Below are 17,363 nucleotides of genomic sequence, written 5' to 3'. Positions count from 1 at the left end.
GGGGTGAACCAGGGACCCACCCAGCAGCACCCCCTTATTCCCCAGCCTCGCCAGGGAGAGCGAGGCCTTCCTTGCCTCTGGCTTTTCAGGGCGGGCCTCTTGCTATTGGGGCCTAAAGACCACTTGGCATGTGCAAACGCAAGATCGAGAGATCGAGAGCCCCCCTTTTCCTTCAGTCCGTGCGACGTTGCGGGGAAGAAAGGGCCTGATCCCCGGGGAGGCCCTAGGGCCTAGGCTACTCCAGCAGCAGCAGCAGCAGCAGCCCAGGAGGACCGCCGGGTGCAGGGGTGGGGCGCGGCGCTTCGGCCTGCAGAGGGCGCTGTCCGGCGGCGCCGCTCATTGGCCCGGCGGGGGCACGTGACCGGCCGCCGGCTCCGAGGCCTCCACCGCCGCCACCGCCAGCTGCACGCGCCGGCTCGCAGCCACCGCCGAAGCAGGGACGCGGGCAGCTATGGCCGAAGCGGCGCCTGCCCCGGTAAGCGCCCGGACATCCACGCGCCATGCGCCCAGGGCATCGCCTCCAGGCCCCCGGGGCGCGCGTCCCCAAAGCAGGCCGCCTCGGGCCCGCGCGTGTCGGAGGCCGGAAGGCGCCGTGGCCCTCTCGCGGCCCTGCCAAGCAAGGCCCGGAGGCCGAGCCCAGGACAGGCCGGCGGGTCTGGGGGGCGATCCGAGCCTCCCCGGGGTCCCCTCTCGGTTCCTCTCCCGCTGCCCAGCGAGTCCACAGCCCGCAGGCCCCGTCTTGGGCCCGAGGTCCCGTCCTTCTAACTCACACACACCCCTTTTCGTTGAGCCTTGGTTGGATCTGCCAGCTAGGCTTTGGACCTGGAGAGGGCTTTTTAGATTTTGTTTTTTTTTTTTTAATGCAGAATTTAGGAAGTTGGCTGATACATTTGCAATCTGTCCACAATTTGTAGAATGAACCAATTCTGGGCCCGGAGAGATAGTACAGCGGCATTTGCCTTGCAAGCAGCTGATCCAGGACCATGGTTGGTTCGAATCCCGGTGTCCCATATGGTTCCCCGTGCCTGCCAGGAGCTGTTTCTGAGCAGACAGCCAGGAGTAACCCCTGAGCAACCCGGGTGTGGCCAAAAAAAAAAAAAAAGAATGAACCAATTCTGCTAAAAATGGGCCGGGCCGGTAAAGAGGTCAGTAGGCGGCTTCCTAGGAATCCACCCGAGGTAGTGTTTCTTGGAAGCCAGTATATATAATGTGGCAAGGGGTCTCCCTTGTGGGGACCCAGTCATGGAAGCCAAGGCAAGGCAGATCCTGGACGCACTTTCCAGAGGAACCTTCATGTCTTTGGGGTGCTGCATCTATCTAGGGTTCTGAGTGCCCAGGTGAGAAGGGGTGGGATGTGTGTGTCTCCTGCCTCCCTGGGGAGCCCCCACACCTCTTTAGTGGCAGGTGGACTTGTCAGTGCTCTCCTTTTCTACTTACCTTCGTAAGTAGAACCTCGTAAGTGTGAACCTCAAGATTCATAGACCAGGGCCCGGAGACATAGCACAGCGGTGTTTGCCTTGCAAACAGCCGATCCAGGACCTAAGGTGGTTGGTTCGAATCCCGGTGTCCCATATGGTCCCCCGTGCCTGCCAGGAGCTATTTCTGAGCAGACAGCCAGGAGTGACCCCTGAGCACTGCCGGGTGTGGCCCAAAAACCAAAAAAAAAAAAAAGATTCATAGACCATCCCACCCTATAGAAATGTTTGCCTCGTGGTATCACAGTATTGTTACGTCTCTGTTGTGCTGAATCTTTCCCAGGGTGACTGATACAGTACAGCAGGAACAAGCAGGTAGGGCGCTTGCCTTGCACATGAGGCCATCTCCAGTTTAGTTCTTGGCACCCTAGGCCTAGAGTGGTCTAAGCTCTGCCTAGAGTGATTTTGTAGCCCAGAGCCAAGAGTAAATCCTGAGCATTTCTGACTCTGGCCCCAAATCTCCACCCTTTCTTCCTGAAGAGGAGAAATGATGTAATTTTTCTCTTAAATTCTTAGACTCCATGGGGCTTGAGAGATTGGACAGCAGGTTTGATCCTCCACATCCCACATGACCCCTACCCCAAGCACTAAGTGAGTCCTGAGTACAAACCAGGAATAACTCCTGAGCATCACTAGGTGTGACCCCAAAACTAAACAATTTAGGCCCCGTTGACTTACTTTGTGTTAAGGTTTTAAGAGTACATTGCATCACACCTGCCACCGTGCCAGCATCCCTGTACCACTTACTGTCTTTAGACCTCCTCACCCCATCCCATCACATACATAAGCTGAGCTTCAGGTGAGCATCGGCTGTGGGTTCCTCCTTGTTAACTCTATATGCTCTATACCTGCAAGACTCGTTCTGGGGTTTTCTCCTATCTGGCCAGATGCCTCCAGTTCTGTCTGAGTTGCTGTGAGCTGCAAGATTGACCACTTCTTGTGGTTACATAGGATTCAACTGTGTACAAAGTATTGTAGCTTCTTGCATCTGTTGTTGCAGACTTGGACTAGAATCACCAAATTCTTTTTCTTTCTGATTTTGGACCACACTTCGAAATGCTCAGGGGTTACTCCTGGCTATCCACTCCTGGATCACTCTTGACAGACTCAAGGAACCATATGGGATGCTGGGGAGGCCCGGAGAGAGAGCACAGCGGCATTTGCCTTGCAAGCAGCCGATCCAGGACCAAAGGTGGTTGGTTCGAATCCCGGTGTCCCATATGGTCCCCCGAGCCTGCCAGGAGCTATTTCTGAGCAGACAGCCAGGAGTAACCCCTGAACACTGCTGGGTGTGACCCCAAAACCATATGGGATGCTGGGGACAGAAGCTGAGTTGGTTTCGTGCAAGGCAAATGCCTGCCTTTTCTGTACTATCTCCCTCCAGCCCCAGAATGACCTAATTCCTTTGTAGCCCCATTACACCTTTACTCTGACTGGAGTTCTGTAATTGTTGATGAGTGCAGGCATTTAATCACCTGGCCGTTTCTTCAGTGTTTGTTGTCCAAGTGAGGCTGGGTACCCTGCAATCAGTACTGAGGGCACTCTTGATACTCATTTGTGGGAAGCTGCATGATGGTGGTACAGGGCTGTGGAGAATCATGAATTTTCTAGCAGAAGAGACACCCCCCCCTCCCTTCCAGGGCCTCTCTGAGGCCACCTTGCAGCTGGAAGCCAGACCTGCGAGGTATGGGAAGGTTCACGGAAAGTAGAGGCAAGCTGGGGGGACTGATTTGGGAAGAACCCAGAATAGGTTCTATGACACATCCTCTGCAGTAAAGTGAGTTTCAGCTTGTGTGTGTTGCTGTCACAGTGCAGGTGGGTGACAGTAAAGCCTTGCACACAGACCTGAACCAGTATGAGCTGCAGGCTGGTTGGTATGTGTGGCCAGGGCAGCGCCCATCATGGACTTGCTGCCTCATTCCCCCTATGTGGAATATGTAGTGTCTACAAAGTGCCTGGGGCAGGTGTGAGAAAGAGGGGTGTGGTGGGAGGGGGCTCTGGGGGAAGAGGAGGAAGAGTTGGGCATGATCTGTGTGAGACTGGGATGGCTCCAGCTGTGTGTTCTGTGGAAATTGTGCTCTTAGAGGAGGGGACAGAGCATCAGTCCCTAGAGGCAATGCGGCTGTGAGAGGACATGGCTGTGCCAGTTTGGGGTCATACAGAGCTAGAAATGTTCCCCCTCACTTCTGAAGCCTGCTAGCTTGATTTGACCTGGACCCTGAGAGGCGGGTCCCTGAGCCATTTACTGCTCTTACAGAACTGGCAGGGTCCCAGCTGGACTAGCCTCATGCCTCCTCCTCAAGGGGAGCAGTGATGCCTGCTGCTTAGAGTTGAGGTTCTGTCCCCACTACCCAGGGCTCTGGGAGATTTAAGATGCAGGTAGGAGAACGGGCTGGAGACACAGACGCCAGTTTGTGTTTGTATATGGGGGAAGATAGAGAGGAGCAGCTCTTGCTAATTTTTTGGCCCCTTGACTTCTAGAGGGTTAGAGAGGGACCTGCCGTGCAGTTAACTATATGAGATCCTGAACACTTCTCTTAGGTCCCTTGTCCATCCTGTTTTCCTCTGTGGCTCCTTGGTCTTGGCCATGCGACCTATACTTTTTCCTGTGGCAGCTGTGGGAGTGCTGCTTGGATGTGGCTTTTAGAGGTGGACCTTGTGGTGGTGGCATTCCTGAGGAGCTCTCCCCTGGTCCCCCTTTGTAGGTGCCAGACCGGAACCAGCCAACAGGGGGTGAGGGCCCCTCACTTCCATCCCTACCAGCCCCATTGACCCCTGAGAAGAGCTCCTACCTCTATTCTACCGAGATCACCCTCTGGACCGTGGTGGCTGCTATCCAGGCTCTGGAGAAGAAAGTAGACGGCTGCCTGGCCCGGCTGCAGAGCCTGGAGGGGCGCAGGCAGTGCCGAGAAGAAACTGGCCAGTTGCGAGAAGACAGCGGCTGAGTTTGGGAACCAGCTGGAGGGCAAGTGGGCCATGCTGGGAACACTGCTGCAGGAATATGGGCTGCTGCAGCGGCGCCTGGAAAACATGGAGAACCTGCTGAAAAACAGAAACTTCTGGATCCTGCGGCTGCCCCCCTGCAGCAAGGGGGAGACCCCTAAGGTGGGCCTGGGGGAGATCCTGGGGGGAAGTGAACTAGGTCTGGGGGAAACCTCTAAGGTACAGGAGCTGGGTCTTGGGAAGACACCTGGGGTAAGCTTGGGGCCATCGAGGCCCTTCCTGCAGGTGAGTCGGTGAGCACCATGACCCTTTGGTTGCAGGTGCCCATGACCTTTGATGATGTGGCCGTGTACTTCTCTGAGCAGGAGTGGGGCAAACTGGACACTTGGCAGAAGGAGCTGTACAAGCACGTGATGCGGGGCAACTACGAGACATTGGTGTCCCTGGGTGAGGCTGCGGGAGGGGTGTACCTGGGCTTCCCTAACCCCAGTGCTGCCTTTGCTCAGATTTCCTTGCTGGCTGTACCTTGACCATGTGTCTGGTCCTCACCTTGCCTGTTCTTTGCGCAGATTACGCCATCTCCAAGCCTGACATCCTCGCCCGCATAGAGAGGGGAGAGGAACCTTGTGCCCAAGGCCCATTGGGCCCTGAGAAGGGAAGTGAGGAAGATGCTGCGGGTCCCCAGCATGAAGCATGTGAGTGGGGTATGGTGCCATTGGGTCCATCTGAGTGGCTGTGGGCCAACAGGGAGCATGGACTTGGGGTTCATTATGGGTGTGAGACTTTGGCTCAGCTGTGCTGCTCTGAGTGGTTGCCTGGCCAGTCCAACCAGTCCTCAGCTGTAGGAGTGGGGACGCTGGGGAGCTAGTCGGACATTGCATGGCATTCACTGTAGCAGCGGACAGGATATTCCCTCTTCTTCCCCCTGCTCTTTTGCCCTCATCTCCCTCACCTCTCTCACTTGTACCCCCTTTTGTGTGAGTGGATCGTCTCAGTGGAGGGCCCAGGAAACAGTTCCAGACTTACTGTACAGCAGAACCCAATAGGATTATTTATTTTCTTTTTTCTCATTTTTTTTGGGGGGAGACCATAGCCACTGGACTCAGGAATTACTACTGGCTCTCTGCTCAGGGCTCATTCTTCGTGGTGTTTGGGAGACCTTCTGGGATGCCAGGGACCAAACCCTGGTTGACTGCATGCAAAGCAAATGCCCTAACCACTGTGCTATCATTCTGCCCCCCACTTTTAACTTATTTTTTTTGTTTTTTACTTGGGTCATACCCAGAGGTGCTTAGGGCTTACTCTTAGGGCTTAGGGCTGTGCACTTAAAGAGCCTTCTTGGTGAGTTTGGGGGACCGTTTGGAGTTTTGGGGATTGCACCTGGGTCTGCCACATGTAATGCAAGTGCCTTACCTGTTCAGCTATTCAGCCCATTTCTTGATAAATATTTTTTAAAAAATCAGTGAAAATAGGAGCTGAAGCAATAGCACATCGGGTGGGGCATTTGACTACCCGAGTTTGATCTCATCCCCCGAGCCTGCCAGGGGTGATTTCTGAGCACTGAGCCAAGAATAACCCCTGAGCACTGGTGGGTATGGCCCAAAACAAAAACTCAATGAAAATAATTGAAAGCATTGGCAAATGTTTGCTAGGCCCCAGATCATGACTGTCTACCTTTGCTTCCTCTATACATACTAACCCCCTCTCCATGTATGTTGCCAAATCCTGTGGGGATCTGCTTCATCCTAATGCTAATGAACCAGAGGCCAGCATGGCTTGCTTGCATTTGGCTCATGAAATTGAGAAAAAGTCTGAAGGAACGGGGCCAGGGTGATAACACAACAGGTAGAGCATTTGTCTTGTACGCAGCTGACCCGGGTTAGATTCCCAGTCCCCTGAGCCTGCCAGGAGTAATTTTCGGCACACAGCCAGGAGTAATCCCCGAGCTTTACCAAATGTGGCCCCAAAACAAAAAGTCTGAAAGGCCCCATGCTGCCACTTTCTTGGGACTTGGTTACATCCATACATTTAGTAGACAGGCAGCCGCATATTGCAGAGTGATCAGAGAGGAAAGTTTAGAATCCTGCGATACCCTAAGAATACAAAAATACAATTCAAATATCCCTTCCTCACACCTATATTCATTGCAGCACTATTTATAATAGCCAGACTCTGGAAGCAACCAAGATGCCCTTCAACAGATGAATGGCTAAAGAATATATATAGTATATATATGTATATATATGTATATAGTACATATACACAATGGAATATTATGCAGCCATCAGAAGAGATCAAGTTATGAAATTCTCCTATACATGGATGTACCTGGAATCTATTATGCTGAGTGAAATAAGTCAGAGGGAGAGAGAAAAACACAGAATAGTCTCACTCATCTATGGGTTTTAAGAAAAATTAAAGACATTATTATAATAAGGCCCAGAGACAATAGATAGAGTTAAGGGCTGGAAGAGCCGGAAGGACTGGCTCACTATTTGAAGCTCAGCACAAAGAGTGGTGAATGCTGTTAGAGAAGTAACTACAATAACAACTAGCGTGACAGTGTTAAAGAATGAGAGAAGTAGAATGCCTGTCTCTAATACAGGCAGGGGTGGGCGATGGGTGGGGGCAGTGGTGGTGGGAATGTTGCACTGGTGACGGGGGGTTGGTGGTGTTTTCTTTATGACTGAAATCTTACTATAATCATGCTTGTAATCATGGTGCTTAAATAAAGATTATATATATAAAAGATTTTATATATAAAAAAATAAGCAGGGCCCGGAGAGATAGCACAGCGGCGTTTGCCTTGCAAGCAGCCGATCCAGGACCAAAGGTGGTTGGTTCGAATCCCGGTGTCCCATATGTTCCCCCGTGCCTGCCAGGAGCTATTTCTGAGCAGACAGCCAGGAGTAACCCCTGAGCACCGCCGGGCGTGACCCAAAAACCAAAAACAAACAAACAAAAAAAAGGCCAAAAAAAATTTTGTGCCAATCACTAAGGTGGATTTCTGGTTTTCTGTGCCTGCTCCCCTGCTATAGGCCCCAGCCCCAGATGGCTACTTACCTGCCTCTGGCTTAGGATTTGCCAAGTTTGGAGAATCTAGTGGGCTGGGACTATAGAAAACCTGATTGGGAAGCCAGAGAGATAGCATAGTGGTAAGGCATTTGACTTGCAAGCAGCCAACCCAGGACCAACGGTGGGTCGAATTTTCTGGCATCTCATATGGTCCCCTTTGTCTGCCAGGAGCAATTTCTGAGCAGAGAGCCAGGAGTAACATGGTGCTGGGGATCAAACCTGGGTTGGCTCTCTGTACTTGCTTTAATCACTATTTATCTGGTCCTGTCTTCCATCTGGCAGCACTCAGAGATCACTCCTGGTGGGAGTTATGGGGTGCCAGGGATGGAATCCAAGTCAGCTGCATGCCGGGCAAGTTCCCTATCCCTTATCTTCTTACCCACTGTACTCTCCTGCCCTAAAGTTTTTTTTTTTTTATTATTGTTTTGGTGTGTCTTGGTTTGGGGGCCACTCCCAACTGTACTGTGCTTACTTCTGGCATTTTGTTCAGGGACCACTCCTAGTAGTGCACGGGGAACCATTTGGGGTGCCATGGATTAAATCAGGGTTAGCTGAGTGCAAGGCAAGTTCCTTTTCCCTGTACCATCTCCCTAGCACCTCCCTTAGTTGTGTTTGGTTGATGGTACTTGAGGACCATCTGGTACCATGGGTTGAGTCTGGGCCCCCTGCAGGCGAAGCTCATTCTCTACTCTGTTCTAAGTCTGTTGAGTACTCTCCTTGGCCCAGGATTGTACTGTGTTGACAGAAAGACTTGCAACTCTTTTTGCCTTCTGAGAGGAGCATTCCATTCAGCACTTGCCAATCAAGTAGCATGCTTTTTGCAGTCACTTTGAAGTTACTGTTTATGACATTTTGTCACCCACTCCATAATACAGTTAAGATGGTTTGTTGTGTTTCATAAGATGGATTTTATTTAGCGAGGTGGCTTTTTCCTTTTTTTTTTTTTTTTTTTTTTTAACTATTGGCTGCTTTTTGGTTTCTTTTGGGGCTATGCCCTGTAAAACTCAGATCTTACTCTGGGCTTTGCACTCAGGGATCACTCCTGATGGGCTCTGGGGTCAATATGGGGTGCCAGGGATCTAACCTGGGTGGCTGCTTGCAAAGCAAACACTTTACTATCTGTGCTGTCTCTCAAGGCCATCAGTTTCATTCTTGGTTTTTTTTTTTTTGTTTTTGATTTTTTTTTGGTTTTTGGTTTTTGGGTCACATCCAGTGGCGCTCATGGGTTACTTCTGCCTCTACACTCAGAAATAGCTCCAGGCAGCCTCGGGGAAACCATATGGGATGCCAGATTCGAACCACCTCTGCATGCAAGACAAACACCTACCTCCATGTTCTCTCTCTGGTCCCCAGTTTCATTCTTTTGCATGTGAATATCTATAGTTTTCCCAGTATCTTTCTGTGGAAAGACAGCACCTTTCCCTATGCATGGTCTTGGTGCACTTCTCAAAGATCCTGAGACACTGTGAGGTGGTTTGTAAAATCACTCCACATGCCGTATCTCCAACCCCAGGTGAAAGAGTCTGAATCAGGGTTGCACATGATACTTCATGTACAAACCAGGCTGAGGGTGAAATAAGTGTGCCTGGCAATCTTCTGCCTCATATTGAGAGTGAGCTGCCTGCCAGAATAGTTTTTTTTGGGCGGCAGGTGTCACACCTGGCAATGCTCAAGGGTTACTCCTGGCTCTGTGCTCAGAAATCACTCCTGGCAGGCTTGGGGACCATATGAGATGCCGGGATTCGAACCACCATCTGTTCAGGATCGGGCTGCATGCAAAGCAAACACCCAACTGCTGTGCTAGCTCTCCGTTTTTATTGAGTACAGAGACCACTCCCAGGTAGAGGGGAGGATAAGGACAGAGTAAGAACAGATAGCTTGGGGCCGGAGAGATAGGATGGAGGTAAGGCATTTGCCTTTCATGCTGAAGGACAGTGGTTTGATTCCCAGCATTCCATATGGTTCCCTGAGCCTGCCAGGAATGATTTCTTTTCTGAGCATGGAGTCAGGAGTAACCCCTGAGCACTGCCAGGTGTGACCCAAAAACCAAAAAAAAAAAAAACAAAAAAAAAAACAGATAGCTCAGGATATCCTGAGACAGTCCAGCCCAGGTTTACATGTAAGACAATCTCTATTTGGGGGGGAAACCAAGTTGTAAACAAATAGATACAAAGGAACCAGGGATGATCCTTGTTATGGATAAAATAAGGTATAAAAAGTAACAGTGGGGGGCCGGAAGGTGGCGCTGGAGATGGTGTCTGCCTTGTAAGCGCTACCAAGGAACGGACCGCGGTTCGATCCCCCGGCGTCCCATATGGTCCCCCCAAGCCAGGGGCGATTTCTGAGCACATAGCCAGGAGTAACCCCTGAGCGTCAAACGGGTGTGGCCCAAAAACCAAAAAAAAAAAAAAAACAAAAAAAAAAAGTAACAGTGGTATTTCTTGTTTTCTACTCTGTCTATGATGGCAGTTATCTTGCTTGAGCTTTGCAGTAAATATTGAAATGAGTATATTCTTCAACTTCTTTTTTTTTCTTTTTATGATGGGTTTTGGGCCCTACTTGGCATAATTTAGCTCTATTTCTAGGCGCTCAGGGCACCACACAGTGCTGGGGATCAGACTGGTTTCCTGCATGCAAAACCGATGGGGCTAGAGAGGTAGCATGGAGGTAGGGCATTTGCCTTGCATCCGGAAGGATGGTGGTTCGAATCCCAGCATCCCATATGGTCCCCTGAGCCTGCCAGGAGCGATTTCTGAGCATAGAGCCAGGAGTAACCCCTGAGCGCTGCCAGTTGTGACCCCCCCCCAAAAAAAAAAAAAACAAAAAAATTCTCTGACTCCAACTTCGTTCCTTTTTAAAATTTTAATTTAAAATTTTACTGGTGAGGGTCCCTTGAGATGACAGTGATATTTTTGGATGCATTTTTCAACCTACAAAAAAGATTGTGGGATTATTTGGGGATGGGTGGCCACACCCTGCAACACTCTGGATTTACTCCTGGTTCTGCATTCAGAAATCTCTCCTGGATGGGTTTGGAACAATAACACAGTGGTAGGGTGTTTGCCTTGTATGTGGCCAACCTGGGATAGACCGGGATCTAATTCCCAGCATCCCATATGGTTCCCCAGCCTGCCAGGAGCAATTTCTTTGCACAGAGCCAGGAGTAACCCCCTGAGCGCCAGTGGGTGTAGCCAAAATACAAGAAAAGTGGAGAGAGGGAGTGGGGGAGAGAAAGGAAAGGGAGGAAGGGAAGGAAGGAAAGAAGAAAGGAACAAGGAAGAGAAGAAAGGAAGGAGAAAGAGAGAAAGAAAGAGAAAGGATAGAAAGAAAAAAGGAAAGAAAGAGAGAGAAAGGAAAGAAAAAGAAAGGAAGGAAGGAAGGAAAGAAGGAAGGAAGAAAGAAAGAAAGAAAGGAAAGAAAGAAAAGAAAGAAAGAGAAAAAGAAAGAAGGAAGGAAGGAAGGAAAGGAGGAAGGGAGAGAGAGAGAGAGAGAGAGAGAGAGAGAGAGAAAGAAAGAAGAAAGAAAGAAAGAAGAAAGAAAGAAAGAAGAAAGAAAGAAAAGAAAGAGGAAGGAAGGAAAGAAAGAAAGAGAAGAAAGAAAGAAAGAAAGAAGAAAGAAAGAAAGAAAGAAAGAGAAGAAAGAAAGAAGAAAGAAAGAGAAAGAAAGAAAGAAGAAAGAAAGAAAGAAAGAAAGAAAAGAAAGAAAGAAAGAAAAGAAAGAATGAAAAAGAAAAAAGAAAGAAAGAAAGAAAGATCTTTCTGGCAGGTTTAGGAGACTATGGGATGCTGGGGATTGAACTCGGTCGGCAGTGTGTAAGGCAAAATGCAAAATACACTATGCTATTGCTTGGCCCCATGTTGGGAATTTTATAGAGATTCATTGACTACTAGACTGACTACTAGATAGTTTAGGTGCTGTTGACATTCTCCCCTCCCCCCACCTCGCATTATTATTTTTCTTTCTGGGCCATACCCAGTGATGCTCAGGTGTTACTCCTGGCTATACACTCAGAAATCGCTCCTGGCTTGGGGGACCATATGGGACACCGTGGGATCAAACAGCGGTCTGTCCTAGGTTAGCACGTGCAAGGCAAATGCCCTACTCCTTTTGCCACCACTCTGCCTTCCCTTCTCACATTCTTTTTTTTTTTTTTTGTGGGTCACACCCAGCAGTGCTCAGGGATTACTCCTGGCTCCAGGCTCAGAAATTGCTCCTGGCAGGCACAGGGGACCATATGGGACGCTGGGATTCGAACCGATGACCTCCTATATGAAAGGCAAACGCCTTACCTCCATGCTATCCGGCCCCCCTTCTCACATTCTTAACAGTTTTGTCTATTGCATGATATGAACTGTTTGAAGTAATTTGTTGCTAATGATAGAAATGCAACTGACTTGTATATGATGGGAGGTGTACATCCTGTAGAACTCAGGGCTTATAGCTCTATCCTCGGGGAATCACTCCCTGGTGAAGCTCAGAAACCCATATGGGAAGCCAAGCTCAAAATCAGGTTGGCTGTGTATATGACAAACATCTTTCTTGCTATACTATCTCTCTGGCCCCTTATTTGACTTCTCTGGGCCAGAGCGATTGCACAGCAAGTGGGGTTTTTGTCTTGCAAGCGGCCAACCTAGGTTTAATTCCAAGCATCCCAAATGGTCTCCCAATCCTGCTAGGAGTGATTTCTGAGTGCAGAGCCAGGAGTAACCTGAGTGCCACTGGGTTTGGCTCCAAAAAAAAAAACAAACTAATTGGGGCCGGGCGGTGGCGCTAAAGGTAAGGTGCCTGCCTTGCCTGCGCTAACCTTGGACGGACCGCGGTTCGATCCCCCGGTGTCCCATATGGTCCCCCAAGCCAGGAGCAACTTCTGAGCACATAGCCAGGAGTAACCCCTGAGCGTTACTGGGTGTGGCCCAAAAACCAAAAAAAATAAAAAAATAAAAAAACAAACTAATTGTAGGGACTTGGGAGATAGTTCAGATGTTTTGCTTGTGGAAGCTTTTTTTTTTTGTTTTTTGTTTTTTGGGTCACACCTGGCAGTGCTCAGGAGTTACTCCTGGCTCTATACTCAGAAATCGCCCCTGGCAGGCACAAGGAACCATATAGGACGCCAGGATTCGAACCAAGGACGCCGGGATTCGAACCACCGTCCTTCTGCATGAAAGGCAAATGCCTTACCTCCGTGTTATCTCTCTGGCCCCGCTTTTTTTTTTCTTTTTTGGTTTTTGGGCCACACCGGCGGTGCTCAGTAGGGTTACTCCTGGTTATCTGCTCAGAAATAGCTCCTGGCAGGCACAGAGGACCATATGGGACGCAGGGATTTGAACCAACCACCTAGGTCCTGGATCAGTTGCTTGCAAGGCAAACGCCGCTGTGCTATCTCTCCGGTCCCTTTTTCTTTCTTTTTATTGTTAAATTATCTTTATTTAAACACCGTGACTACAAATATGATTGTAGTTGTATGATTTCAGTCCTGTAAAGAACAGCCCCCTTCACCAATGCAAGATTCCCACCACCAATTTCCCAGATCTCCCTCCTCCCCCCCCACCCCACCCACACCTGTACTCGAGACAGGCTTTCTTCCACTTCCCTCATTCATTCACATTGTCTTTTTTTTTCTTTCTTTTTTTGTGGTTTTTGGGTCACACCCGGCAGTGCTCAGGGGTTACTCCTGGCTCCATGCTCAGAAATTGCTCCTGGCAGGCACGGAGGACCATATGGGACACCGGGATTTGAACCGATGACCTTCTGCATGAAAGGCAAACGCCTTACCTCCATGCTATCTCTCCGGCCCCCATTCACATTGTCTTGTGGAAGCTTTAATTCAATCGCCAATCATTTCTACATGAGTAATTGTTTGTTTGTTTTTTGTTTTTGGACACCCGGTGGTGCTCAGGGGTTACTCCTGGCTCTCCGCTCAGTAATTGCTCCTGGCAGGCTCCGGGGACCATATGGGATGTTGAGAATCAATCCACTGTCCGTCCTGGGTCAGCCACAAGCAAGGCGAAAACTACCACTGTGCTATTTCTCTGGCCTCTGCACCATACTCTACTATTTCTTTGTTCATCTCATTTGTCCTTGAAAAGGTTTTTTTCCTTTGTCCTTGAAAAGTTTTAAAATACTCCCAGAGGGGGCCAGAGAGATAACATGAAGGTAGGGCAGTTGCCTTGTATGCAGAAGGACTGTGGTTCGAATCCCAGCATTCCATATGGTTCCCTGAGCCTGCCAGGAGCGATTTCTGAGCGTAGAGTCAGGAGTAACCCCTGAGTGTGGCAGGATCTGACCCAAAAAAACCAAAAAAAATAAGTTCTGCCAGAGAGATAGCACAGCGGTAGGGTGTTTGCCTTGCATGCAGCCGACCCAGGAAAGACCTGGGTTCAATTCCCGGCATCCCCCGAGCCTACTAGGAGTGATTTTTGAGCATGGAGCCAGGAGTAACCCCTGGGTGTCACCGGGTGTAGCCCCCCCAAACCAAAAAATAAATAAAATACTGCACATTGAGTTAGACATAGTGCAGTAAAACGTGTTGGATTCCTGCCACCACATACTGCCTTTACATCCCAGAATTGCAAGGAGGTGGTCCTGTAAACATTGTTTGGTGTGGCCCAAAACCCTCCTAGAGGCATATTCCTAGGTCTACCTTGAATCAGTGGAGCAGGGGAAGGGGCACTTGCCTTTAGCCCTGCTGTGAGTAACAACAAAAAGAATTGTGGAGGTTCTTCTCTGAAGATGTTCATACCTCAGGACATTTTGGAATTATGTGTAAAATCACCCCACACGCCATATCTCCAAGCCCAGGTGAATGTCTCTGAATCAGGGTCGAACAACAAATAATCCAGATCAGGCTGAGGGTGAAACACGTGTAGTTTGGCAGTCTTCTACCTAGTATCGAGCTCTGTACCTGCCAGAACTACCGTTTTTATTGAGTATAGAGATCACCCCTGGGTGGGGCAGTAAACCCAACCGAGGTTTACAAGTAAGACGATCTTTGTTTTGGGTGAAACCAAGTTGTAAACAAACAGAAAGAAACCTGGGATAAGGGGCCGGGCGGTGGCGCTGGAGGTAAGGTGCCTGCCTTACCTGCGCTAGCCTAGGAGACGGACCGCGGTTCGATCCCCCGGCGTCCCATATGGTCCCCCAAGCCAGGAGCGACTTCTGAGTGCATAGCCAGGAGTAGTAACCCCTGAGCGTTACCGGGTGTGGCCCAAAAACAAAAAACCAAAAAAAAAAAAAAAAAAAAAAAGAAACCTGGGATAAATTATGTTTTAGGTAAAGTAAAATGTAACCCAACATCATGAGCCACTGATTTCTGTTCTCAGTCCCTGAAAATCTAGATTGGGGCCTTTACTGCTTCATCTGAAGCTGAGTCACTATTTCACCAGCTTCCTGCTCCCAATGGTGAGAGTTCGAGTGCAAAATTGAATCCTGAGACCATCTGTGAAGTCGCTGAATTGTTACTTTGTGATCTGGCCCTGTGCCCCCCTTTAGTGTCACATTTACACACGCATGCACACGCACACAACCACGAATGCTCCTCAGTGTCACTTCTGTGTGTTTCCAGGTCTCCCTTCGCCTCCAGAACCTGCCCCCAGTCCAATTGACCCCACCCAGGAGCCCCCAGCAGGGGGATCAACTCAGGAGCACTCAAATACCAGTGCCCCGACTCTCAGACCAAACATGGGTGAGTGAGGGCTCTGGGCTACAGTGTGAAGAGGTGAGTGGCACTGAGTGAGTGTAAAGTGATGGAAACAGGCAGGAGAGAACAGGTGGGCTGGTGCCTTTAAGGGTTGGCAGGGTCCCACAGGCTTCATACATGGTTCCTGAATAATCCTGTGTGCAGGAGGCATGTCAAGTCTGTGGGAAACCTCGTGCTCCTTCCTATGTATTCCCCCGAGTGTATGGGGGATTGTGCTCCTTTGTCTCTCTTGGGGCCCCCACATACATACCCCTTCCAATGTTTTCTACTGCCACTGAAGCAGCCTCTTGCTGCCTTTTACATGGGAGTACCGGGGCACAGAACATGATGGGCCAGCCCCCCCCCCCTCCTGTCAACTTCTCCTTCCTGCCAGCTTGAATTCAGGCCCCGCTGCCTTCTCATTCTTTCTGGGTATTCCCACTGACCACAGCTCCCCTTCCCTCATCTGTGGAGCTCTAGCTTCTGCCCCTTTTCTTCATTCCTACCATCGTGCCAGACTACCCCAAACCTGTTCATGGAGCCCCATCATCATGACCAGTGCCGGGCCCCTATCCCCTTTCCTCCCAGTTTTGTAGGGGGCCCCTATGTGGTCAGGTATTGTGCTCCCAGCTCCCACCCTCTCCTCCAGTGTCCACTGCCCCTAGCTGGTACCCTTGTGCTCCATGAAGACAGAAAAGAACTCTACAGTGGAGGCGTTCTGCCAGCCTCTCGCACTGGTACCACAGAGCCAGGTAAGTGCTGAGTTGGGACATATGCCCATGACAGACCCCGGGGAGGCAGTGAGAGAGTGTGATGGCTCCTGCAGAGACAGTGTGGGGGAGCAGCTACTGGAGGCATCAGAGGGTGCTCTTGTCCCCAGAGCTGTCCTCCCTATCATGCCCTTTGCTGTGACCATATATCTCCAGGCCAGCAGTCTGTCCTGGTGGATAGAGGGTAATGAGTGGCTCTGAGTGGGGTCCATGTGACCCCCACAACCTGCGAAGCTCTGAATTTGGACAGAGCAGGGTGAAGGAGTGGCTGCCACCCCTCAGTGATTATGACATCCAGAGGTGTTCAACCTGTTTCCGCTTTGGTTCCAACCAGCCTCTGTTGACACCTGGATGCAGAGGATGCTCAGGGACATGGGCAGGGTGGGCAAGCCAAGTCTACCCCCACGGCTTAGCCCACCCACCGAAGCACTCCTTGCCCCAGGTGGCCAAGCAGTGATCAAAACCGAAGTTCTCTCCGAAGATGAAGATGAGATGCAGATGCCACCAGAGAGGCTCCTCCTGAGAAGCGATGACTCCAACCAGCCCTGTGTAGAGGGCCCCCCAGGGTCCCAGGGCCTGTCAGGAGGCCCTAAGCAGCGGCACCTCCGAGGGAAGAAGGTGCGGCCCTGCAGGGAGGTGCCCCCGCATCCAGCCCAGGCGCCGGGCCGCAGGCATTCGCCTGCCCTGACTGCGGCCAGAGCTTCCGGCTGAAGATCAACCTTGTCATCCACCAGCGTGCCCACGTGGAGGAGGCCCGAGGAGCCCAGGCCGGGCCCACTGCACTGGAGCCTGGAGAAGTAGCCGTGCCGGGCCCCATCATCCGCTGGCTCCCCGAGGGCCCCCGCACGGCAGCTCTCAACCAGGTGTACCACTGCAGCCAGTGCCAGCGCTTCTTCCAGCAGCGCAAGAGCCTGCTACTGCACCAGCGGACGCACACGGGCCCCGCGCAGACCAGCAAGGCCTGCCCCTTCTGCGGCAAGGCCTTTCGCAGGCGCTCCGACCTCTTCCGCCACCAGCGCATCCACACGGGCGAGCGGCCCTACCAGTGCCCGCAGTGTGGCCGGGCCTTCAACCGCAGCCACCACCTGACCGTGCACCTGGAGACACATGCGCGCGCCCACGGCGGCCTCCACTACCTGGACCACGACCATTTGGACTAGGGCTGACGGATGGGGGTGAGGGGTGGGCCCCACGCCTCCTCCCTCCTCCCTCTCCGCCCCTTTGATGCCTTTCCCGGGTGGCCCCACTGCCTGTGATCAGTGTCCCACAGGCCACCACATCGACATTCCTGATTGAAGGGGATTCTTCAGGGCTTCTGGGGAGGGTGTTAGCTGCAGGCCTGTATTCCTGAGATGCTAGAGCCGCTGACCTGAGTGTCCACGGGGAATGGGAGTCACAGGTAGCCAGAGTGGCATGGTTTTGCCT

The 17,363-nt window shown here is 51.0% G+C and overlaps 1 protein-coding gene across 1 annotated transcript; it reads left to right on the top strand.

Moving 5' to 3' along the window:
* Positions 1 to 381: 381 nt before the first annotated feature.
* Positions 382 to 17,114, top strand: LOC126021199 (zinc finger protein 783-like). The gene is given in 9 exon segments (XM_049782657.1): positions 382 to 475; positions 4,181 to 4,371; positions 4,373 to 4,580; positions 4,739 to 4,865; positions 4,988 to 5,113; positions 15,055 to 15,179; positions 15,834 to 15,920; positions 16,492 to 16,602; positions 16,604 to 17,114. Coding segments are annotated over 9 exon segments (1,494 nt in total). The 5' UTR covers positions 382 to 451; the 3' UTR covers positions 17,099 to 17,114.
* Positions 17,115 to 17,363: the final 249 nt, after the last annotated feature.

This window comes from Suncus etruscus, chromosome 1, assembly GCF_024139225.1.
Source record: "Suncus etruscus isolate mSunEtr1 chromosome 1, mSunEtr1.pri.cur, whole genome shotgun sequence".
Classification (NCBI taxonomy): Eukaryota; Metazoa; Chordata; class Mammalia; order Eulipotyphla; family Soricidae; genus Suncus; species Suncus etruscus.
Note: the sequence above shows the minus strand (reverse complement) of the source record. Positions and strands in the feature narration are given on the sequence as shown.